This window comes from Leptinotarsa decemlineata, unplaced genomic scaffold (genome assembly GCF_025532065.1).
Source record: "Leptinotarsa decemlineata unplaced genomic scaffold, Ldec_3_MD MMD2_tig00000251_RagTag_RagTag, whole genome shotgun sequence".
NCBI lineage: Eukaryota > Metazoa > Arthropoda > Insecta > Coleoptera > Chrysomelidae > Leptinotarsa > Leptinotarsa decemlineata.
Genome location: NW_027412547.1, coordinates 5,865,233 through 5,891,645, shown reverse-complemented (window position 1 = coordinate 5,891,645; position 26,413 = coordinate 5,865,233). Strand labels below are relative to the sequence as shown.

Below are 26,413 nucleotides of genomic sequence, written 5' to 3'. Positions count from 1 at the left end.
GTTCAAAATGGTCTGTTACGAAACTGGATGTGACAAACTAAATTCTACGCAGGCGAAGCCGCGGGCAACAACCAATGTACATCTAATTATATTACTCTGGTGGGACCCTAGTTTATTATTGATTAGTGAGGTTTCAATTTTCTACCGTTCCTAATGGATGGTGTATTCATAAAGAAAGTTGTAATGTCCATTTTTCATTCTAGATTTTAATTGTTAAGGATATGTGCTTTCAAACAATGCATTCAGGATCTGGTCTACTACAATTGATGAGAACTACTGCAGAATGAAACATGATAACAGTACTTTTTGGTTTTAGTTCTTTTTTTCCACTCCTAATTCCATTTCTTCAATATCTACTCCTGAAATATTATGTGAACTGATGGAATGCCTTGAATAGAATTATATAAATTATATAAAGGGTTATATTTTTAGGAGTGACAAATTTTTTGGAAAAAAAAGTTTTTGGCTTTCTACTACTCCATTTTGATATAAAAAAACTTTTTTGTATCCAGACGGAGTAGTAGAATATATTATTAGCTTTTTACAGAGTTGGATTAGATTATTTGGGTACTTATTCCAATGAAAACACATTCCACTCATTCAGAAACTTGTTTTTACACGTTTCTGGCTGTTGTTACCGCCAACTACTTAGCCTTCGAATAGCTTCCAATTCTCGCTGATGAATGGGATCTATATTGAATGAATTAGCATAATTCAATGCAATTTCATTCATGTTGAGCATATATACCACCATCTGTTTACGATAATTTCTCTAACCTAACAGATATCACTACCACCCATTCGGATGATAAAGTCGTGATTTGTGGTAATTTGGGTAGCGTTAACAATTTTTGTATACCCAGTAACTATACAGATAAGAACAGTAATTTATTCATCGATATTTGTGTAGTACTTCCATCACTGTTTGTAATATCTCCTTTTTTGTTTTTTCTTAGAATAGCATTTATAAGTTATGTGAATACTGTCTTTGGGTTCGTCCCGTTTGTATTCGTATAAAACTTAATAATACATGAAATAAATAAATGAACCGAGGTATATTTTTCCTGTAATACGGCTGGTGAGATATAAAATTGATTCGATTTTCTTTGAAAGGCATTTCCAAATTGTCATTTTTTAGTTCATAGCCGTGATGGATATGAAAATTGACAGTGAGTATTTGCAAATGTCAGTAGAGACAAAAATTAGTTTGGAAGAGAATGGCTTCATCAAAAATGACAATTATTACTCCCAAAACTGAAAAAGGTGAGGTCGGCCATCTAATGGAGTGGTGAGTGTTTTCTAGACTAATGTTTCACGGTTGATAGTTTCGAATTGGTCTAGTTTTCTCACATCACAACCGATTCATGATATGTTAGAACTGTTAGAACCTAAACTGATATATGAACTTCGGTACAGAGATACAGTTAGAGCTGATTTGAATGCTACTGAATGGAAAAACCGAAAAAACTTCAAAAGGTGTGACCTTGGTAGATTTTCAATCCTTCTGAAAGGGATAAGCGGAACGAAAGTGATGCCGCCTTTGACTATTTCTTGTTATACTTGATACTCCAATAATCAATTTTTAGTTAAAACTGCGAATACAGTGATGAACTTTTTTTTGCTCCAACTCACAATATCAGAACAATAAATTCAAAATTTTAGCACTTTGATATTTCACTTCATGTTTCTTCTACAATTTATTACACTTATCTCAACTTCAGTTCTTATTGAAAGAAAACGATGTGGAGTTGGTGAAGTGCTTCCCTGAAAGTTAGTATGGCTTGAGAGAAGAGTATCAGGTAATCAGAACCAACATATAACTGAAATCTACTGTGGAAATTCAACACAACCAAATCACTGATCGATCTTGTATGTAGGCAATTGGAAAAAAAGAAATTTGATGCTTTGTGTAAGAAAGTTGATTTGGAGCTCTTACATGCAATTATTATGATATTGATGAGTCAAAAATGAGTCGATATTTTAGCTCTCCGAAAAAAATACACACCAGTTAACTGACCATTTGATTTTTTTCCTATAATTCAAAAACAACCCATATTGTTCATTTCGTATCTCAATCGACTTTGAAAAACATTAATTATATGAATTTTTCATGAAAAATCTTCAACATGTAATCTTGGTACATGAATGTACGAGAGCGTTTGATCGTAGCATATATTGCAGACCGTTCAGGAGATCAGGCAAATAGGTTAGGTTGGGTTAGGTTAGGTCAGAAGTGAGTGGGTCTATTCGACCCTCCACCGCAACCCGCAAGGACTCATTGTGGTTCACACCTATTCACACTCGACCAAATGAACCCAGCTTTTCAACGAAGCTGATTAGTTTGTATGGTGAGCGGTCTGTCAGGTCAGATGATAAGAGTACGGCTCTGTCAAACTCTGGAAACCTGATTTGGTTTCCAGCGGGGCAGGCACAAAGTATGTGCTCTGCTGTTTCATCATTTTCCAAACAGAGGCGAAATACACTGTCTTTCGACAGTCCGAGTCTCTGCATGTGATGAATCAGATGACAGTGACGTCTTGTAGTGAGTCAATCCTGGAAGATTCTGCCAGAGGCCCATAAATCTTCTTGACATCCAGGTATTCAATGTTTGTCTGACAAAGCCTGAAGCGAAGACAATGACAGGTTCTAGTTCGATGGAGCTGCTTGCAGCGCTCTCCTAAAGAGAGTCAGCAGCCTCACTGTCTTCCAGGCCAGTATGACTAGAAATCCAGACCAGAGACAATCTGTTTAGTCTTCCTATCAAGAAGAGTCGTTTTTGGTAATATGCTACCAATTTAGACGTTGCTCGGTAGGAGCCAAGAGCTTAAAACGCCGCCTAACTGTTAGATAATATTTTTATTGACTTGTGTATGAGGTTGGATTGTTCTAATCTCTTCACACATAATTCAATAGCATAAATTATTGTTTGAAATACAGTCGCATAGGTTTCTAGGCAGGTTGATCTTTCTGTCCTAGGTCTGCGACTGAAAACACCTGTACCAGAACCTGAAGGTGTTTTCGATCCATCTGTGAACCAACAACTATCTGCTCTAAATATGTTTTTCTTCCGGAGGATCCAGTCTTCTCTCAGTCCTCTCAGGCAAATGAGTTCAGAACGTTAATTAGTTCGAACAATCGACGTAGTTACAAACGACAGTGAAACTGCAAAAAAGTGCACTTAATTAATCATGAAGTGTAGTTGGAAACGTGATTTTTGAAAGTTGTTGAATTGGAATAAGCCTATTGATTATGTGTTATATAAAGAACCCAATAATAATTGAGAGTGCGAGAAGCACAAAGCAAACAGGAAAAGAAACGGATAGGAAAACAAGAGGTTCTGAAAGAACTATTGAAACAAGAGAATGATAGAAAAGTATAATTGGGAAGACAAGAACGCAAAAAAAAAGACGAACAAAAAATGTTCGATAAGAATTGAAACGATGATAAATCGAAAGGAAAGAAAAGCAAGAAGAATTGGGAGTAGCCCTGCATTCAAATGACATTTTCAGACAACGAAAACTTACAAATTTTCAACAAGTGCAAGGTGAAATATTTGAGGTTGAAGATAAAGTCAAAAAAATCTGAGGTGTAGATGATGGGGCCTGGAATGAAATGTAGACTTTCAGCAGTGGCGTGAAATGAATTGAAAACAAGTTGGGAAGAAGTTTCGAACGATTCATGGAAGACATGGAAAATTATTTCAGGACAGGTCAAAGGAGGAGTGAATAAATTGCGGGAACAACTCAATCATACTCACATGGCCAATCAATCGTTCCATTAGGTAAAATTAAATTTATTCCATTGAGGACCGAAGTATAAGAAGCAATGGAACTTTTACCAGAAAAAACTCTGAGAGTTCCAACTTTTGATGTACCATTCACAATTTGAGGCAGCAGTCAATGCCAAAGGCAGGAGTGAACAAGAGAAAGTCACTGAATTTGTGCCAGCACTGCCAGGTACTTTAGATGTCCACTCCCTACAATCTAGAAGTCGAAATGACTATCAAAGGATCGTAGAAGCTTTGGAACTTCAATAATATGTACAATAAAACCAGTATACCACAACCAACTCAGAAGCAAACATTCAGCAAGTCCTATGACTAGGTCGACATCTGGCCATTAATGTCTTGATGGCTGTACTGCATTTTGAGGCTGCCAAAAAGTTCCGAAGAAAGCGAAAACACGGTTGAATTGCAGCGAAGAGTGAAAGTTGCAGGAGTAGATCAATAAACCCAAGTAGACTATCTTTGAATCGAGCAGTCAAACTCGAAACAGCAGCAAAAAGATCACGCGACAGATATCAAGAAGACTGAAAAAGAAGAGAGATAACTCATTGGGAAACAACAACCTAGTTCCAAGGAGGAACAACCTCCAACATAAGAATGATGACGCAGGACATATATATTTCAGAAATAATCACCATAAAAACCAGGAGTAGTCGGTACTTTGAAGCGTGTATTGGTTTTTGGTGCTAAACACTAACCACTGAATACGTGTTGCATTTTTGTAAAATTCTTCTGTGAAAAATCTCATAATGAAGTGATGCAATTGTGCTCTTTCAGCAAGACCTTGGTAGGTACTGTAATGAATCTGAAGCCGGCCCTGACCGATATCTCAGTCAGCAAACGCATGACTCATCGCGAAACATCGCGAAAGGTGTAGATGAGTCCCGAAATCCCTAGAGAGATCCGGAGCGATCGTTGCCGATATAAAAAGGCGCCGCTTCTAGTCAGTCAGGCAGTCTGTACTTAGAAAGTGAATCGTGCGTTTAAAGAAAGAAATCTAACTGTGAAGATAAATTAAGCGTTAGTTGTACATAATATGTGTACATAAAGTACTTATGATAGTGAAATATTGTTGAAAATAAATTTGTTTAAGACAGTTAATTCATTAATTCGTTACAGTACCTTCCTTCGGTGCATTCATTAACTTTTCGGAGTCGATAAAAATGGTTTCGATCTATATCATTAGTCATCACAAATCTCAGCTTCCTCCAATTCCCTAGATGGTTGTTAGTGGAGTACTCAATCAAACCTCAATGATAAATAGACTATCTGATCGATAATCGATGTCCATTCGTTGACCAATGTTATCAAGTTTGTGGTCACTAATCGTTGTTTTCTTGCAGGAATTGCAGCAGTAAATTCATTATCACCCAATCTAATACTTCGCTGATGCAAACTAAGATGATTTAGCAGTAATTTAAGCTGTCTAAGTTTTCAAATTTCTTGAAAATGGAAGTTATGATCGCGTAAAGCCACTAGATAAAGTGTAGTATATCGAATAACCCTAATAAAACCCTAGAAAAGAAGAATACTTGAGAATGCTTATCTAATTCAGCTTTCTGAAATTTATTTGCTGAATGTTTAGTATAGCCACGAGTTATATTTCTGAAGGATGATCTGGATATTATCTAAAATTGAAAAAAATAACATAATCGCTAATTTAGATGTAGGTTGTCTAAGTTTTCAACCTTTTCGAGAATGGCAATTATTATTGTGTGAAACCACCCGCTAATAAGTGTATTTCCGAAAAATAGAAACGATTTCCTAGAGTCTGTGAAGTCCACTATATACTCGTTAGGACAACAAGAGGATTGTTCCGAATTCTTGGGGTTCTTGTTGAATATTCTTCGTGAGCAGTAAAATAGCAGAATCAATACTCCCGACCGCTCGGGATTGAATGATTCCATACAGTCTATCTCGTCTTGAGTTCGTAGATCTTTTGCTGGAAAAATCCCTACTAGTTTACTTTGTAGTATATGTTCAAGAGGTAGCAAAAACGTATGTGAATTTCTAGAGCTCCAATGAGCGTTTCCTAATATGGATGATAACCAGTCCATGCAAAGCTTATTGTTGAATAATCTGGAAATCGAACTTTCAACGGGTGATGATCAACTGTATTGCCAAATATGCGTCAAATTAACTGACCATTATGGGATAAAAAGTATAGCTGAGGTACCAGTCAATCTAATAGTAACACTGATGAATTTCACTAGTTCGGACTTCCATTGTCTACTATATAAAATGATTTGAAATCCCTGAAACAACTAAAAAAGAAGAATTGGAAATGAGTAGCTGAAAATAACAATTATATTAACCAAAATGAACCTGAAATGGAATAATAGTGAAATAAAATACAAGTAAAAATAGAACAATTGAATAAATAAAAATAAAGAAATGAAAAAAAAGAAAATAAAAATAAAGTGTTCCGATTGTTAGTATCTACAATCGTCTTCGGGTGATGACTCCGATTATAGATACTAACAATCGAAACGTCGTGAACTAACGTGACTTGGAATTTTTATTTTCTTTCTTTTTTCATTTCTTCATTTTTATTTATTCAATTGTTCTTTTTCACTTGTATTTTACTTCACTATTATTTCATTTCAGGTTTATTTTGGTTGATATAATTGTTATTTTCAGCTACTCATTTTCAATTCTTCTTTTTTAGTTGTTTCAGGGATTTCAAATCATTTTATATAGTAGACAATGGAAGTCCGAACTAGTGAAATTCATCATGAAACATTGTCAATCACCTTCAAACAAATAACACTGATGATTTTCAAACGTGACTCAACCTCTGACGGAAGCACCAAACTCTTATGAAGGTTTGAAATAGACGAACACTTCAATCTAGCAGACCACTATCATAATCTTCATGCAGTTATTGTTTACTGTGGTTCTGGCGTTGAATCTGGTCATTATTATGCATTGGTCAAATACGAAACGGACTGGTTTAAGTTTGAAGATAGTCGTGTTACTGAATATTCTGGCAATGTCTTGAATAATTGGAGATACCCTACATTTTATTCTATGAACGAGAGGTTACTGACAGATTAAGATATTCGGATGATGTGGTGCTGCAGGTTTTTCCGGGTTTTCCTGCAGCTGAAAAAGTAAATGCGCCACTGTAATCAATCATGTCCACTAGTTTCCTTTTTTGAAATATATTTGCTGAATGTTCAGTATACCGCGAGTTATATTTCTGAAGAATGATCTTGATATTATTTAGAATTGAAAGTAATAACATCATCTCTGATTTAGGTGTAATTTCATCTAACTAAGTCCCAAAAAATAAAACATGATGAAGTGTAATACCTACATCAAATAAACCACGATTAAAGCTCAAAAAAGAAGAATACTAAAAATAATCAACTAGTTTATCGTTTTGAATTATAGTTGCTGAATATTTAGTAAAGTCACGAGTTATATTTTTGAAAGATGATCTTAATATTATCTAGAATTGAAAAAAATAACCTTTTCTCCCTGCGTATTTGTAGAAAATAAATGCAGATAACTGATTTTTCAGCTATTTGCCATAACAATAGAATCAATTTCTTCGTCATTTGAAGTTTGTTCATTGAAACCTCAAAGATAACGTACGAATAATCAAACGACTCGTAGCTCACTGAATAATAATTTCATATGCTTTCGCTTTCCGAATGGGTTGTTATTCAAAGAAAATGCGTTGGCGTAGCAACGTTGTGTACGCACTAGGAAAGTTACTAGAGGGTAGCTACAAACGATCACGTGAACAATTATAATCAAATTGATTTTCATTTCAGTCAGTTTAGAGTTCTATTTCTATTTAAAATAGTATCGATTAACACGGCACGTTTGATATAATGTCAATTCTTTCATGAACTCTCTGTTTTTCACTTTTGAACTTTGCCATTTATGGCTAAAAAAAAATTAATATTCTGGAGTCCATTTCATGACTCATGTCAGAGCATAGAAGGAGGTGTGTATTCGGAATTTTTTGTTAGTTGATGATATTGTTTAGAAGCATTGGATTATGAAATCGCACAGAAATTAATCCTCTTTGATAACTTCCGTTTCAACTGCGTCAGCATTATTTCTGCCAAATTTAGAATTTTGAGGGGTTATGAGCGTTTTGTGGATTCGAGGGCTTTGTTTCATTTTCTGAGAAAATTTTGAAAGGATTTTGAGGGGTCGTGAGGGGTTCCAATCGACGTATCTAAAATAATGATGCACTCTCTCTCTCTCTCTCTCTCTCTCTCTCTATATATATATATATATATATATATATATATATATATATATATATATATATATATATATATATATATAATATTGAATTTTACAAAAAGGATTTGAAGCTTTATATCTTCTATTGATTGTCTGCGAGCGCTTTCAACAGTTGGTAGTACTGTCATCTTCTAGTCACTCCTCAAACTGAACTTGTCATCTTGTCGTCTCCCTCTTCATACGGTCAGAACGTCAGGTATTTCAGGTACTTTAGGTAAATTTGCCTGTATTTGTACTGCATCAGGTATTCTTCTTTGTGTTAGTACAAATACAAATACAGGAGGGCTGTAAGTACCAATTTCAAAAGGACCCAGTTTGATCATAGTGAACGCAGGAGGAGAAAGTCTTCTCCTGAGAACCAACTGGTTGTCCAGCCTTGGTATCGGTGTGAGCCGCTGGTTTACCCCTATGTTTTGGTGGACGTTTGATGGAGCTCCTCCGCATACGTGGATTTCCACTCGGCCCCGCTTTATTTAGTCTAACGGGTACATTAGAGGGTTTAGGGCGGAATAAGATCCGCCCAAAACCAAAATGTGGTATGAAACTACACAAGGAACTAGGTATGTCGAGAATTCGAAAAAGTCTGATTTACGGAATTAAATGTAAATACTGCGATGTAAAATATTATACAATATAATATAATATACAAAAATATCTTCTAAAAAAGATATAAGAAACACCAGAAAAGGAAGACCAGAAAAATCAGCAGTCGCCCATCATGTTTTGCAACAAAACCATTCCGTAGACTTTAGTTCAATAAGATAAGTTAGACAAGTTAACAGCAACATGCATCTAAATGCGTATGAGAGCTCGGAAAGGATATTTGGTTTATACTTTTTTGAAGATGATCACTTGATGATTGAAATACGTATCGAGGTGTTGAAAATAGAGGTTTGGTGTAGGGAAGGAACTCTAGTAATATTCAATATATGAAAACAATGAAATAGGCAGCAAGGTATTAGGTAGCTTTCAATCAATTGTTTTTGTGTATAACAAAATGACGAATGAACATTTACACCAATATTGGGATAATGCGTAGGTATAAACTACATGTAAATCAGTACCTCGTTCTATATCTTTCACAATTTTTTAAAAATTGACTAAAAACAACGGTTGTGACATCAATAGCATTTGATAATGACTTGGCAACACTGTAAAACTCATTCATATTATATTGCCTATTTGTTTTTGAAGTTAATTTGATGATTGGTTCCGAAAAAAGGGACACATTTCATATTACGAAACAAAGTCTCCATGGTAGTGACGCCACAGTAACACCCAAATGGAAAAATTTGGGTGTTACTTTCTACTGAATGAACTATTCGAACGAATAATATTAATTTTATATTTTTTTCTTCAGAAAATATATATGTCTATTCGCTTCGCAACATTTGAACAGTTATGGATTTGCATACATTCCCACCTATTAAACTTGGTGCACTGGGTACATAAAACCTTGATAAGATATATTTTTTGAATAGGTCGCCTGAAACTCGAACAAGAGTTTTTAGAAGCTGTGATTGAAGGTAATATTGACGTGGTGAAAGAATGCTTGAAAAAAGGCGTTGATCCAAATTTCATAAGCGAAGAAAATTTGTCAGCTCTTCACATAGTTTCTGAAACAGGACATAGACAAATGGCTCAGGTTCTGCTGGACGCCCCTGGAATAAATTTGAATATTATGAGTGATATGGATATGACTCCTCTGATGATTGCAAGTTTCTATTCGACCAGAGGTATTCTGCAGGTATTAAAACCTAATCGATTTATTTTCAAGGTCATGGGTGACATGAAATGGTGAGACATAGAACCGACATTGGAAAATGTAAATATTTTGTGAATACCAATCATAGGTGATAGGGTTGCTACTTTATTTCTTTTATTGAATTGAGAAGGGTATGTAGAAATGAATAGTGAACAAATAAAATATATCTTAAGAGGCAAAATGATCTGCCTGTGTGTAAGGAATGAGAATACTGAATCTGACATTGAATGAGATCCATGCATTTAATTACGTACTAAGATATAAATCCAAAATAGCTACATTTAAAAAGAATATAAATAAATGAAACCAATCAATCTATTGAAATAAGTACTAGATAAAGATAAGAATATAAGTTTGAACTGGACATATTTGTACAGAATATGAAGAAATGAAGAATCGAAATAAACCAATGTATTGAATGGGTACTGAATGTGTATAAAAACATAACTTTGAACTGGACACATTTGGACATGATATAAATGAATTAAACAATCAATTGATATAAAGATTTTGATCATAAGGGTTCTAGACTACCAACAAATCAATACACAATATATATCCAAAATCGTGGAAGTAAATATTTGAATTTACATTTGTCTGTGTATCTCTGCTCGTGGTATATGCTTGACAAATCTCTGTCATACATTTTTTGAGATTTGATTCGCATCTTAAATTTTCAAGAAGAAAACTGTAGAGTTTTGGTCCTAAATACCGGAAGGATTTCTGCCCAACTGACTTGAGAATTAATGGTATGTCGATACTATGATTCAGAAGTGTAGCATATTTATGGTGATATGTAGTTGATTCTTTTTGGTTTTCATGCTGTACAGCAGTAATATTTATAAAAAACAGCTGTCTGGGATCAAATATTCCAGATTTTAAATAAAGTAGATCGCTAGGGTAGTCGTAACCTTTCCTTAGGATACATCTGATAAATCTATTCTTATACCTCAAGGGATTATAGATGAGTTTTCGACACTCCACCCCAACCATTATACCATATCTCAGATGGGGCTCTACTAAACTCTTATATTAGATAATTTTTTGTTTTTGATTGAGTATGTTTGCTATCCGTTTGAATTCGTAAAGTATGCAATGTAATTTTTCAACTATGTGGTCTATGTGCTGGTTCCATCTGAGATTTCTGTCTAAATATATTCCAAGATATTTCATTTTCTTTGTGGGTTTGTTGACTTCCGAATTGGAGATTTTGATGTCATATTCTGATAGAGAGTTATCATAACTACTGAATGGTACGTAGTAGGTTTTCTCAAAGTTAATAAATGAGATATTCTTATGGATACGAGCAAAGCTTAATGTAGTGATTCCCTATTATCTGCTGAGCTGGAGGCGATCCAAAAGGAATCTCCGGGCCGTTTATTTCTTCGAGAGGGACTATCATTTATCCAGAATCAGGAAAGTGATTTGTTATGCCTTTCTTTGACCAAACTCATTGACTCATTCAATTATTATCACGTGAATTATGGTCATTTTGGAGTTTACAAAACTTGGTGCTCTTTGAAAGCAGACCTTCGATTACCCAACCTTCATGCTTACGTTAAACATATCATAAAAGGCTGCGAAGTATGCCAAAAAGCCAAGATTACAGTATTGTCCAGAACCGCTTTAGAAGCGGTATTTTCGGAAAAGTCAAATGACCTTATTTCGGTCGACCTGAATCATTCTTTCTCGATTCAGTTGGATTTACTGCTTTTTTTGTGAATCATTCAAAAATCGACAAGTCAGTGTCAATTTGATTCTATATGTTGAGTGATTTCTTTCGTTAGCTCTTGCTTTCATGTCATTGTCATACCAAGGAACATCATTTAATTTGTATTTCACAGTTTCAACTGCAACAAACTCATTATCGTATGAAGGCTATTTTCCGGGTTTTGTGGCCGTGGTCTGTAGGTTTCTATGCCTGACGTTTCGTTTACTGCTGACAGTAAAGGCATTTTCAAAGGCAATGTGGTAACGGTCGCAATACCTGAGCTGGTGCTCTGGTTCTTGTTCCTGTTGTATCCAACGCATTACTTACAGTTTCCGTACTGGCGCTCTATTTATATTGTTCTAAATTGTTTTACCCATTCGTGTTTCTCTAAGGATAGGTAGCCAGCTTTTCTTGATATTCGTTGTCTCTTATTTTCTATTGAAATCATCCCTATGCTTTTGAATCTCTATTGCTTCTCTAGATATTCTTGAATGGTAATTTTGGGTACTGTCAAATATTACCGTATCTTCGAATGAGATGATGTGGGTACCTTCTTTGTTGAGATCATGTTCGGCCACAGCCGACTTGTCGGTTTATCCGAGGCGACAGTTTCTCTGGTGTTCGGAGAGACGGGTCCCTATACTTCATTTCGTTGTTTCGATGTAGACCGACCCGCAGTTACACGAGATCCGGTATACCCCTGGTGTTGCTAGAGGTTCTCTAGGGTTCTTCGCTGACCTGAGGCTTTGCCTGATGGTTTTTCTTGGCCCGAATATTGGTTTCACGTCGTGTTCAACTAAGATTATACCAATCCGATCTGTGACATTTTTTACATAGGGATGGAACGTTTTTCCCTTGAATGGCCTGGCTAGGGTTGCTTTGACATTCTCTCTCCTGGGTCGTACGACCCTCAGGTTTACAGATTCGTCGTGTTCCTTCAACCAATCTTTGAATTACCCCTCTCTTTTGTTGTGGCTGGTGGTTCGAGTTTTTGTTCAGGTATCTGTGTATGTGCGTTGGTTTTCTGTACACTCTGTGGCCCAGTGCATCGTCTTCAAGTCTGTTTACAAGAATATCTAAGGAGGCTAGAGTCCCTTGGGTTTCTCGTTCCAATGTGAATTGGATTTTTTGGTGAGTGCGGAAAATCTTATATCGGTGAAACTAAGAGGCCATTGAATGTTCGCATTGCCGAGCAGAAGAAACACACACACAGCGAGGGGAAAGCAGCAGAGCATGTTTGGAACCATCCACATAACATCGAGTGGTCCCAAGCTGAGATCATACACAGGGGGTTACATTTGTTTAGGAGAAAATTCAAAGAAGCCGCATATATGTTGTCCAACAATATATTCAGCCAAACTTGCTCAAAGATACGCAACATATGGAAAAATGGCCAACTCCCGGCAAACGGTCTTCTCTCACTAAACCGGTGAAGCGGAAAAAGGAAAGAGGTGATAAGTGAAAGTACTCGAATGACCCATAAATAGTCATCTCTCGGAGGAATTAGTCCAATCACCACCCGAAGCCGATTATGAATACTAACAATCGAAACGTCGTGAAGTAACTTGGGTTGAAATCTCTTAACTTTTTATTTTGATTTTTGTTCAATTCTTCTATTTTTACTTGTGTTTTATTTCACTATCATTTCATTTCGGGTTTTTTTTAGCTTAATATAATTGTTATTTACAGCTATTATTTTTTAATTCTTCTTTTAGAGAGTTCAAATCATTTTATATAATATCAGAAAATGGAAGTCCGAAGTAATGAAGTTCAAAGAGAATCACATTGTTAGCTCTTTTTTTCTTTTCTGTCATCGTGATCATTTCATATACACGTAAAATCACTAGCTTGGCTTCATTCTTTTTCTGTATCGCACAGAGTATTTCTCATGCCACTGAGTCCTCATACGTTCCAGAAGCCACTCTCACATTCCTCACACAAAAAATTGTTTTCCTTTTCTTTATAATTGTGAACATTCACATTCAGAGGTTGTCAGGTCGATACGACTTTCACATATTATTTTTGCAGCTATCACATTGGAATAGTTGATTTGCATCAACGGAATTTTTACATTTGCGACAATTCTCCATTTTTTATTTTTATTTTTCTCTTTAGGCACGTCACTGGAATTTGTTTATCTCTGTGATTTTCCACCAATTCTAGATATTGATATTTCTCTGTTTACACTATTGCTCATAAGAATTTTCATCAACTATATAACATCAACTCACTTAGTCACTATATTAGGTATGAAGACGCTTTATAAAACAATAGTTCTCTATAGATTGATACCAGTTTAGAAATTTTTTGAAAGCATTTACCAATATGAAAACTCATTTGAGTCGCAGTATTTGGACAATACGTGTTTTGCCATACAATGGCTTCCTCGGGCGTGTCTTAATAACTAATTCTATACATTAAATGCTAAATATACCTTTTCCTACAATTTGAGGTACCTAAATTTCAAGTACCTGAATTTCAAGTACCTGATTTTTTATCTGAGTTTGTAATGAATTCAATTACCTGAGCTTATGTTCCATTTTCAACATTTGAAAAAATATTCAGTAACGGAGAGTTATTTAATTCTAATTGATCATTCAGTAAATTACCCGAATTCCTGAATCTATTGATTTCTAAACATTCTAGAAGACTGAGTTTCAAACTCTTCTCTTCTAAATGTAACACAGCGTATTCCTGATTGAACTCATGTCCTTCTGCTAGCAGGTGGTTTGCAAATGTGGAATTGGTCTTTCGATTTATAAAACTGCTTCTATGCTCTTTAATTCTTTGGGAAAATGTTCTTCTAGTTTGGTCAATATACAGTTTTGGACGAGAGCCACAAGTCAGCTTATATACTCCTGATCTATCCAACAACGAAGTTCTGTCTTTATTGTTTTTAATAAATTTACTTACATTGTTATTCGTTCTGTAAGCTACGTTTACGTCTTCTTTCTTCAGAAAACGGGCAATATTCCTGGTTGGTTCACCCAAATATGCCAATGTCCTATAACTGACGTTATCGCATCTTGAATATGGGTAGACCAAGTCCATGGCTTGCTTTTGAAGTTTTTTGGTGAGAATGACGTTTGTAATATCTACTTTTTAACCGTTACTAACCGCGATTTGTTTGATCAAATTCAGCTCTTTTGGAACTCCCTATCAGACAGTGGAATATTCAATAATCTGTGAAGCATACTATTGAATGCAGCAACTTTATGCTGGTAAGGGTGAATCATGTATGATAATGTCTGGTTCCACAAACCATCGTACATAGCATTCAATGTGTAGAATTAGTTATTAAGACACGCCCGAGGAAGCCATTGTATGGCGAAACATGTGTTGTGTTTTTGTAAAAAAGCAACTCACGCAATACAGTGTTTTTAGAATACGTTAACTTTAAATGTGACTTTAAATACACACATCGGAAAAGTCTAGGGATATTTTTAAAAATGACAATAATTTTTTTTTAGATCGCTTTAGGGAAAAAAGTTGACGGGTGATTATTAAACGAATGTAACTTACAACAAAATTTATTAAATGGTCAAAAATACTGAGTGCGCATATAAGCAAAACTAAAAAAAAATATGGCTCTTCTTTGGCACCCCGAAAAAAAATCATTAATACAAAAAAAATTGGAATCAGTACAAAGTGTGACCTCCACGCTGGCTTATTACGGCCCTACATCTATCGTGCATCGACGAAATGAGATTGTCAATGTCTTGTTGAGGTACATTTGCCCATTCAGCGAATAAAAGCTCTCTCAATTGAAACGTTGTGTGAATGTTCCCCATATGCGGAGTAATTCTTCGTTGGAGCATGTCCCACACATGCTCGATGGGATTCAGGTCCAGTGATTGTGCTGGCCATGGCAATACATCAACTCCTTCGTTGGTGAGCCAGTCAGTCACCAGACGCGCGACATGTGGACGAGCATTATCGTGCATTAGGTGGAAGTTTTCACCACCAGCACCAGCAAACGGACGGACGATAGGTAGAAGAATGGTGTCGAGGTACTGTCGAGCTGTGAGGGAGCGATTTGGAAAAACGAGATCGGTTCTGCCGCCGATCATGATTCCGCCCCATAGCATTACTGTACCACCTCTGTATGTGTGGACTTCCTGGACGTGTCTCAAACGTTCATTATTTCCAGGTCGTCTCCACAGTGTTACTCGACGAGAATCTGGATGAAATCCAAATCTGGATTCGTCTGTAAACAAAACTGTGGCCCAATCATTTGCATCCCAGTTTTGATGTTTTTGACACCACTCTAATCTTCTACCGCGATTGCCTCTCGATAAAGGTGGACATCTAAGTGGCTTTCTGTTGTGGAAATCTGCTTCATGCAGTCGATTTCTGACAGTATCACGACCAATGGTTACCTGGTGCGTCTGCTGCAACACGTTAACCAACTCAGGTGCTGTGATTGTCGGTTGTCTTCTTGCGGTTAAGATCAAAAATTGGTCTTGAACTGCAGTTGTAGCGCGTCCTCGCCCTGAATGTTGTTCGGCTGGACTGCCAGTTTCACGGAAACGCCGCCACAATCGACTGATAACACTTTGGGAGACCCCCAAACGAAGAGCTACATCATTTTGTCGCATGCCACCTTGAAAACCTACAGTTTGTAAAAAACTTGATAAAAGATTAGTTACCGTTTTTGCAGGCTTTGTTCAACCCATAGAAATCTATAGGGTGGTCGAGTGTACCAATTTAATCGAAATTAAACGACCTCATGCATTAATTTTTATGATATTTACTATGTTATAAAAATATCCTTAGACTTTTCCAATGTGTGTAAAACGCATGAGTTTTAAACAATACTGTTTGTTGGTAACCAGGTGATTCGGCGTCACCTGACACGGCCACTTTACAGCAAACGCGATAACATGAAAATAGTTAACTGACAAGGGATGTCAAAATGTGTATTTGTAGAAATATTAAATTTATCTATTTTTTTAGGAAAACAGGACAGTTGTACAAAAAACTTTGTGTGATATTTGTGTTAAAAGTAAGTTTTATTAAAATCGCTCAACTCGCTGCGCTCGTTTTGCAAACTTTTTTCACTCACAAAATAAAACCTTACATTTGACACTCATATAATTATTAGCTATTTCATGGAAGTATAACTGAGTCATCATGAAAGAAATATCGAAGTGAATGAATACATGTAAATATAATAAGCATAACTTCCATGAATGAATTACAAAATACAGTCACTCGGATGAACATTGAAGTGGTTAATAGCAATCATTTTTCAAATTATTCAACTGCAGAATTTTCATTCCGCAGATTATCAATATCCATTTCTTCAATTTGAAACTTGGGTAAAAGAAGAATTTGTTCAATGAGAATTTCTTTAACTTCACCTTTCTGAGAATTTCCTTCAGTCTTATTCATACCGCCCAATATTTCATTTTTACGAAGAGATAGTTTCAATTCTTTTTTAGGTTTTTCACAATCAAATGAACTTCCATGGTGATGCGAAAGATTGAAACATTATTATTTTCAGGAGCTTCTGAAGAGGGGTGCCGATCCCAACTTTCCGAATAAAAATGGCAATCGAGCATTACACTATGCATGCATGAATAGTGACATGAAGATTGTTTTCGACCTGGTCACCCATGGAGCTAATGTTAAAGTCCGAAATGTGTTCGACGTTACTCCTCTGACGATTGCTGCAATTGACAGACATTCCCCAGTGATTACAAGATATTTACTGAGGAAAGGAGCTCACCAGAAGGCATCTAAAGAGTTTCCTTTGTTGTTGGGTAAATATGACTATTCATCTGTAGTGTGGAACATGTGAAAGTGATGAAGAGAGGGTGAAATATAAGTCGGAACTATTTTTATTCAACGTTTCATCGAACAATAATAATAGTTTGATGGAAAGCCTCAATCATAAAGCAGTTGCCTGTCTTAAATACTTCTTTGAAGTAGAAAATGAAAATTGACAACTTTCTATGTTTACTCCTATGAAGTCACTCTTTGATTTTCCTCTAATTTCACAGGGCAACAGTGTTTTTGTCACATTAACTTTGTGATGTGTTTTGTTTATGTTGGCCTACCCCCATTATAAATATACAGTGTCACCATTAAAGTGCGCACCATATGGGTTCAACCAATGAAGTTCAACTTCGGCACTTGTTTGTGCTTTGAATTTAACTTGGAATGATGCGGCCAACTGCGACCCACTGACGTTCAGTGTTTGTCAAATTCAACTTGAAAAAAATAAAATTCAAAAGTGCATTTGTGGATCGAATTTAACTAAAAGTTACTTGAAAAAGTTGTGTCTACGGCAATTTTATATCCATATGCCAAATTCTATGCAACTAGGATGAAGTTAACGTTTTGCTTATTTTTGACAGATATCCCCTTTATTTTAAAAAACCAGTTCGGTTAATTGTCATCAATTTATGTATACATAACAAACTCATCATGGAGTTTGACTTTTCTGATACATTTTTACTTATACGGACATTTTTAGAGAGAAATTAAAAATTTGCTATAAAATTTTTAACATGACTGGTGCAAAGTTTCAATCACTTTGCTATTTTCTTAAACAAACCTTTGATTTCGAAAAAGCAGAGGCAACTAAAAAAAATGCAAATAATTTCAATAGAACTATTATTATTATTATATGTATGTCGTCCTCCACGTTCAATTAAAATCATGGTCCTTCTACTGACATCTATAACAGCATTTTTAATAAATCGAGGATTTATATTTGCACAGCACTCGCGAATGGTATTTTCCAGATGTTGTATGTCAGTAAATGGTCTACCTCGGTACAATTTTTGTTTCAGGTAACCCCACCATAACTGGCTGGATATATGCCATGCTAGTAGATAGAACTTCAAGGCGAGGCCATTAGGTTCAGGGTCACCAGGGGCTGCCCTCAAGGCGGGGTACTATCTCCCCTTTTGTGGTCGCTCCTGATGGATAGTCTGCTTGATGCCCTCGACAGAAGAAAAGTAGATCTGCAAACTCATGCAGATGACCTTGTCATTCTGGCAAGGTCCACATCGGGAAGGGTAGCTTGTAATATTCTCCAAAGCACGTTGGACGTTGTTCACAGTTGATGATGATGTCAACCCCAGCAAAACTGTGTTAATCCCCTTCACCAAGACAAGAGAATTGGACGATCTAATGCCAGTTTCCCTCAATGGTGAGGTCATTCTATTTGGAACGGAAGTGAAATATCTTGGCATTATCCATGATAAAACACTCACCTGGAACGCTCACTTGGAAAAAGTTTTACACAAAGCCAGACTGTCTTTATGTATATGTCGAAGGATTTGTGATGAAACTTGGGGTTTAGGTCTCAAAAAAATCCACTGGATTCATGTGATGATTGTTAGACCAATGATCACTTATGGTGCAATTGCCTGATGACCGAAAGCTTTACAGAAAACGGTCCAAGTGAAGCTCTTCGATATACAGAGAAAGGCTTGTCCGGCTATCAGTGGTATCATCAGCACCACACCGTCAGCTGCCATGGACTGGCCATACTGGTCTGGAAGGCAACGAAGCTGCTGACTCCCTTGCAAAGGAGGGTGCTGCAAGCAACTTCATCGGACCAGAACCTTCATCGGCATCGCTTTATGCTTTGCTTGCCACCTGGATGGCAAGGAGATTTATGGACTTCTGGCAGAATCTTCCAGGATTTGCTCACTCCAAGGCGTTCATTCACCCTTCGAAGTTTGATACCAAACAGTTGTTGGACTACTGTAGGGATGAACTACGATGACTGACAGGCCTTCTCACAGGACACTGTCATTTGAATCATCATATGCAGAGCATATACTTTGTTTCTGCCCCGCTGGGGACCGGATCAGGTTCTTACAGTTCGGTAGAGCCTACTCTCGGCTTCGTATTCATGGCACTTCAAAGACTAAAATGAGTGGAAAAAAAAATTTGTCTGAAGAAAACATTCGGGAAGAAATGTCATCTGAATAAAAATTTTGGGAAGGAATGTTGCAAAAAAAATAATGGAATATGAAGCAAAAGGATACATAAGGAAGTTGAGCTTACAGAAAGAGAAAATTGACGATTCTCATCTTTGGTATCTTCCGTATTTCGCTGTAGAAAATCCCAACAAGCATAATAAAATTGGGCTAGTCTTTGATGCTGCAGCAAAATCAAGAGGTATGAGCTTGAATGATACTCTACTCTCTGGTCCAGATTTGGTGCAATATTTATGAAATGTTCGTTATTAATTTTGGAGCAACATGTTCGCCCGTATGTGCTCAATTCGTGAAAAACTCAAATGCTAAGGAATTTTCTATGAATCCAGATATCTGCAAAGCTATTATTGAGGAATTCTATGTGGATGACTACTTGGATTCGAAATACACTAAAGAAGAAGCACTAGAAACGATAATAGAAGTATGCAAAGTCTAGAAGTTTGCGGGATTCGAAGTAGTCAACTGGATGACAAACTCCCAACTGATTCAAAATGAGCTATCTGATGATATGTTACTGGCAGCTACAAAAAATATCGATGACACTTCCTCACATCGAATATTAGGCTTATGGTGGGATCCCTGAAACGACAAATTTTCCTTCAGACTGACTTTAGAAAATTTGGTGGCGGAACAACCTACAACAAGGAAGGTTTTGAGAGCTTTGATGTCGGTATACGACCCGCTAGGTTTGATCTCTACTTTCACGGTGAGAGGTAAAATACCGATGCAAGATATTTGTCGAGTAGAAATCGATTGGGATGATTTGTTACCTGTAGATTGTACAGATAAAAATTCCAACATGCTATAGTCATTACGAATCGAAATTCACACATTTTGTTATAGTAGTAAGAAAGCATTCTCATCAGCTTCGCGTCATTGGAGAAGGCAGAACTAATGTTTGTCTTATCTCAGTTTTACGAAATGCAGAATATAATATTGTATCTTGATTTACTCCAGGTACAATATATCACATGACTATTGCCGTGTTTTTTGTTTCAGAATGCGCTTTAGCTTGTAGCGACGAGGAGCGACTGGACATTTTCAAGTCGTTAATCAAACATGGCCTGGAAATCAATCAGGTACATCCGCTTGAAGAGAGAAATTGCCTTCATTATGTAGCGATGACTGGTTATGAACCATTGGCGGCATATCTTCTCTCTGCGGGGATAAATCATCAACAAGAGGATGCAACCGGCAGGACACCTCTACAAATTGCAGCAGATCACAGACATTTGGGAATTGTAAAACTAATAAGGGGCTGGCAGAAAAAGAAGGTCAATTTTGTTGACTTAGCAACAGAAATTAAAGTGAGTCGTTGAAATTATAACTGTTTGATATGCAGCCATTTGTCATTGGAGATATACCAAGTTATTTCTTTTCTCACGATTATCGGAAGTCATTTGACACAATTGATCATAATATTTCATGGAAAAAATCAAATGGAATTGTTATCTGAGAGAAAATAGTTTGCATGACTAGGAGGAACAACTGTTTCATTGAAAACTTTCAAATGTAGAGATTCATAATTCACATAAATTGTGTTTCAAAATCATCATTGGAAGAAATATCAATTTGTGCGCGGATCAGTCTTTTTTCTTGAAAACGAAGAACAACACCAAAGAGCATTTGGCCATTAACAACAAAATCATTGCATATTGTCAAATTACAGGACTATACATTGATGAAAGTTTCTGTTGGAATACTTACATCGATTTTCAAAAACTACACCTCACTATTTTATCAAATCGTGAGATGTAGTTTTTGAAATTACTATGGATCTTCATCAAGTAACGGCCGAATCAATCAGAAAAAAAAGTTATATCGAGATAATAAAATGAAAATCGAACCAATTTCCTGAATATTCTTCAGGATTAGGAATTTCATTATTTCAAAATATCCCAAATGTATATACAGGGTGTTAATTAAGTATGTACCATAAATTCAACAGACGATTCTTTCGGTAATTTCAAGACGAAATGTTCGTATAAACATGGATCCGCAAATCCTTCGTTCTCAAGATACAGGGTGTTAAATTAAAAAAAAAGTTATTCGTAAATATTTTGAATATCCTTCACCTAATTTTGTTGTAATTTGGCAATGGTATTTATAACATGAGGGAGCTGATTGAGCCCGAACGTGATTCAATTTATCAAGTCCAGTGGCGTCTCGAGCGGGATTTGAACGAATATTTTTGACTTAAAAATGTACGCCACTTACTATTGTGAAATTTTCATTTTCCTTGTGGATTAAGCTATTAGAAATACAACTTTTTAATTTCCTGAATTTTTTTCGTATCTTGCTTAGTTTTTAAGAAAAAAAAGTCGACCTAATTGCATATCCCTGAATTGAAATTGGAAATTATTATTTTTACAATTTTTCATTACTAATTATGTAACAACAACAAATATTAAATAACATCAGCATGTGGACTAACGAATTACACTGAATTAAGTGTTGGAAATGGCCACCTTTGGCTTCAATACAACCGTCTAGTGGCCGCATCATTGAATTTCACACTCTTCTGAAAATACTATATATAATAATCAAGGGTTGCCTTGGAAAACGATTGCAGTAATGAACAACTTGACAGTTGTTGTCAACTTTATAAGCTTTTGATTTATAATTGTTATAGAAAGTGTATTTAGTGGTAATTTTTCGAAGCATTTTTATAAAACATGGTCAGTTTACTAACAGTGAAATGGCAGATATGCATTTCTGTTATGGAATGGCTCACGAAAACTCGAATGCTGCAAGACGCATTTACCATGAAAGATTTCCTCAGCGTGTAGTGCATAATAGAAGAACTTTTTTACGTCTCCATGCACGACTTTCTGAAACAGTCAGCTTTGAAAGATCGACGGCTGTCATTGGTAGGCCTGCAACGATACGAACAGTTCAAATTGAAGAAGCTCTTTTAAATGAGATTGAAGTAAATCCTCATACCAGTACTCGGAAAATAGCTGAAGAACTGAATATTACCCATGCCACAGTGTGGCAGATTTTAAGAGCCTAGCAGCTATATCTCTATCACATGCAACGTGTGCAAGCTCTATTTCCCAGAGATTTGCCTGTAAGACTAGCTTTTTCTAATTGGTTACGCGGTAAAAATAAGAAGAAATCCAGGTTTCCTAAGTCAAATATTGTTTACAGATGAAGCTTGTTTTTCTCGCAATTCAATTATTAACTTCCACAACAATCACATTTGGGCCGAAAACAATCCACACGCCTTGATAGAAAATAATTTTCAAGAACAGTTTTCTTTTAATATTTGGGTTGGAATTGTCGGTGACCATCTCATTGGGCCTCACTTCCTTCCACCTAGACTTAATGGAGAAGAATACCGAAAGTTTTAAGAATTTGTTTCACCTGGACTTTTAGAAGAAATTCCAGTCGAAAAAATATTCCGTTTGTTTATATTCAAGGATTAATTTCTCTGTCGAACCATAGAAGTCGTCTTCATAACGGGAGAAATCATCGCCTTGGTTTACTCAGGCTTGATCTTTAAGGACAGTTGAGTCCAGCAATGTATTTCTGTATAATAGTTCGTCCTTCTGACAAACACTCGTCGTAAGGATCAAGGAGCCAGACTCCAACCTGTCTGAACTCAAGACGTCAATCAGAATGCATTCCTGATTCTGCCTAGCACCATTAAATGTTTATTTCAAACTTTGATAGTGATTTTCTATGTTGTGGATGGTTACATAAATGATAGACTCCTCCACAAAAAAAAATCTTTCGAAAAATATTATTTTTGTTTCAGTGAGATGGAATTCTGAATGATGACAGCTACTTTTCTTGGGACAGAATCAAAGGAGAAGAAACATGTCACGTTGAAATTAATATATAATTTTCATGTAATTTACATTATTTATGTTCAGATACTCAACAATAGAAGTTACAGGGTGAGTATTGAATGTTTTTTTTGTCATCCAGTCAATATTTTGTGACTCATCAGTTATTCTTAGATTCTATTTCAATACTAGAGTAACAGCAAATCATTCAACTATCCGATATGGAGACTTATTCTGAGGAGTTTTCAACCTAAAAAAATTCCAGCTCAGTTTTCGTTAAAAAGGAGTGATATTCTTTGTAATGTTCCTTTCTTACTTCGTTTCTCATTCTAAAAATGCCCCTCAATGTTCTTTTCAAATAGAAGAACGATCAGTAAAAAAAACTGTTGCTGAAATATACAATTAAACACTCTGTGTTGAGGAAAAATCTTGGAAACTCGACTGTGGATATGATTTTTTCTGAAGTATTCCGGACTTCTTAAACAGTTTCCACCAATCAGGTCACAATATTGATTTGTATCGTGTATATTGTACTCACCGCATAATATACTCATGACCATGATAGTCTTGACCCAATATCATGTAAATCGTGATATACAGGGCGTCAATATGAAAACCTCCCACCCTTAATATCTTCCTTCCACCCGTGGGTTGGGCTATCTATCAAGCGCGTCCCCAGGTGGTGGACAGGGGGAACGGTTAGGGGGCTGGGAACCCTGTTCGGAAAGCCAATGTGGGCTTAAGGACGGAATCGCCGGACTCCTGGTCGGTGGCAGAAATAAGTAGGGCGAGGGAAACTAAGACTCCCCAAAAGCCTTTGTAAAACATGCAACCGTGGACCAGTCTACCCAAGCTAAGGTGCAAGGACAGCTGAATGGCCGCAGGGTGATATGCGGTCACGAACGATCCCCTTGGGGAACCGAGCAAAACCTCATTGTAATCAGCCTACCTCTGGTAATGCGGGGCTCTGCCAGAGGTGATCAATTCTTCCCTTGCTACTTGTGGGAACACACTTGAACAAAAACCAATCCCGAGGCTGAACAGAAATGCTCACATCAATCTAAGGCGGTGGCTGGGGATAAAGAGAAATGTCCACCCCAATCTGCCGCTTGGAATGAGGCTGGACAAAGCAGATCACCTCCAACAGCAATGGCACCAAGAGCTCCACCTTGAATAAAGGCAAGGAACCGGTTGCCTCTACAGGAAAGCTCCCTCACTTGTGAACCTCCACGGAGGAAAGCCCAAGAAGGTTGAAGAATCCGCCCAACGACAGTAATATCGCTGCACCTTCCAAAACCTTCGCGAAGACCACTGTGAGACACCTCAAGGTTGCCAAAGAGAGTGTGTGTTTGTCAAGTATTAGCCTACACCTGCCAATATAAAGGGGATGTCCCTAGTGACCTGTTCACCTTCCTGAAAAGGACAGGATGGACGATGACCTAGGAGGACAACGCTTCGGGAGAATGTACAATGGGTCACATGTGTCCTAAGTGCTGTGAGTCTACACTCACCCTCACTATTCTAAAGATACCAGAGAGCGAGAGAGAGAGAGAGAGAGAGAAAGAGAGAGAGAGAGAGAGAGAGATCTTCCTTCCAGTAAATAATATAATAATGATAAACAGGTCAATTTCATAGTCAAGGGGGACACTTTCAAGGAATATTTGTAGCCATCGTGGTTCAACGCCTGAAGAGAAGTAGATGTTAGCCACAGGAAAGAGATGTCTAGCGACACATCAATTTGATTGGTGTTCAATTCTGCTTCCAATAATACCCTGACGTCTTATTTTTTAACGAGCAGTTTTCGAAAAATAACATTCTAAACATGTGATTAGAGTTTGCCTGTTTTGAGGATACGTTATTGTATTGACGTCTTTTGATGAAAATAGTCCTTTAAAGTGTTCAACAATAAAATTGTTAGTATCCACAATCGAAACGTCGTGACGTTACTTGGTTTGAAATCTTTTAATTTTTGTTTTTCAATTTTTTTTAATAATATTTTTAATTTTCAGCTTTTATTGATATTTCAATTTTTTATTTTTTTGGTTGTAGCTTGTATGTTACTTCTTTGTAATTTCAGTTTTTTGTTTAATTAAATTGTTATTTTCGGTTAATCTTCTCAAATTGTTTCAGGGAAAGGATTTCAAATCAATTTATATTATATTAGACAATGGAAGTCCGAACTGATGAAATAAAAAGTATTTCATTGAATAACAGCATGATTGATTTCTTTTGTGGAATATAAGTATATTGAACATTTTACAGATAGTTAGGAGTCAGACGTTGAAAGGTAAGACCTCGTTTATCCTTAGTTCGCACAAGTTTAGACTTCTGAGGGTTGTCGTTCGTAGGGGTGCGACAGCTGATCACCGGAAAAACAGATTTTTTTAAAACAGATGACCAGAAATGTTCATTAAAGACATGTCTCCTGCTTGATTTCTTAAACTTTACTTTATTCGTTTATAAACAGGATGACAATCAATATTACTGGAGTTATTTTCAACACCGCGACACGTGTTTCGATCACCAAGTGATCATCTTCAAGAGGAAGATGTTTAATCTTCATCGATTGACACTTCGACACGTGTTTCGATCATCAAGTGATCATCTTCAAGAGGAAGATGCTTGATATTCCTCTTGAAGATGATCACTTGGTGATCGAAACACGTCTCGAAATGTTAAAAATAACGATTTGGTGTTGGGAAAAAACTCCAGTAATATTCATTATCACACTAATGGTTGCAAACATCACAAGATAACAATCTGTTAAAAAAATCTGTTTAAAATCTGTTTTTCCGTTAATCAGCTGTCGCCGCCATACGAACGACAACTCTCAGAAGTTGATAAACTTGTGCGAGCTAAGGACTAACGAGGTCTTACCTGTTAACGTGTGCTTCCTACTATAAATATGATACTGATTATTTTTGGTAACCGATAGTTTTGTAGTTCAAATTGATTCGTACATTGATGAATTTCAGTGTGAGATGGATATTTTCTGATCTTTTTGGGTTAGAGTAGTGACATTACTCTGTCATTTTTATTATTCAATAAAATGAGTTTCTACGATATCACTCAGAATGAAATTGGCTCCTTGTACTTCACATGTAATTCGTTATCTGTAAAATTTATTTTGTTATC

General features: G+C 36.4%; 1 protein-coding gene across 1 annotated transcript; it reads left to right on the top strand.

Annotated features, from left to right (window-relative positions):
- Positions 1-969: 969 nt before the first annotated feature.
- LOC111505989 (putative ankyrin repeat protein YahD) lies at positions 970-23,394 on the top strand. Its single transcript, XM_074173574.1, has 6 exons — positions 970-1,078; positions 1,139-1,263; positions 9,532-9,797; positions 17,033-17,291; positions 20,487-20,794; positions 23,248-23,394. Exons 2-6 carry the CDS (start codon positions 1,218-1,220, stop codon positions 23,248-23,250), a joined length of 882 nt encoding a protein of 293 aa, XP_074029675.1. The 5' UTR covers positions 970-1,078; positions 1,139-1,217; the 3' UTR covers positions 23,251-23,394.
- The last annotated feature ends 3,019 nt before the right edge of the window (positions 23,395-26,413 follow it).

Bases quoted from the DNA above. Each gene is read 5' to 3' on its own strand.
- LOC111505989 (XM_074173574.1), top strand. From the start codon at position 1,218: ATGGCTTCATCAAAAATGACAATTATTACTCCCAAAACTGAAAAAG. The intron at 1,264-9,531 runs GTGAGGTCGGCC...TTTTTTGAATAG, and splicing joins TACTCCCAAAACTGAAAAAG to GTCGCCTGAAACTCGAACAA. The intron at 9,798-17,032 runs GTATTAAAACCT...TATTATTTTCAG, and splicing joins CGACCAGAGGTATTCTGCAG to GAGCTTCTGAAGAGGGGTGC.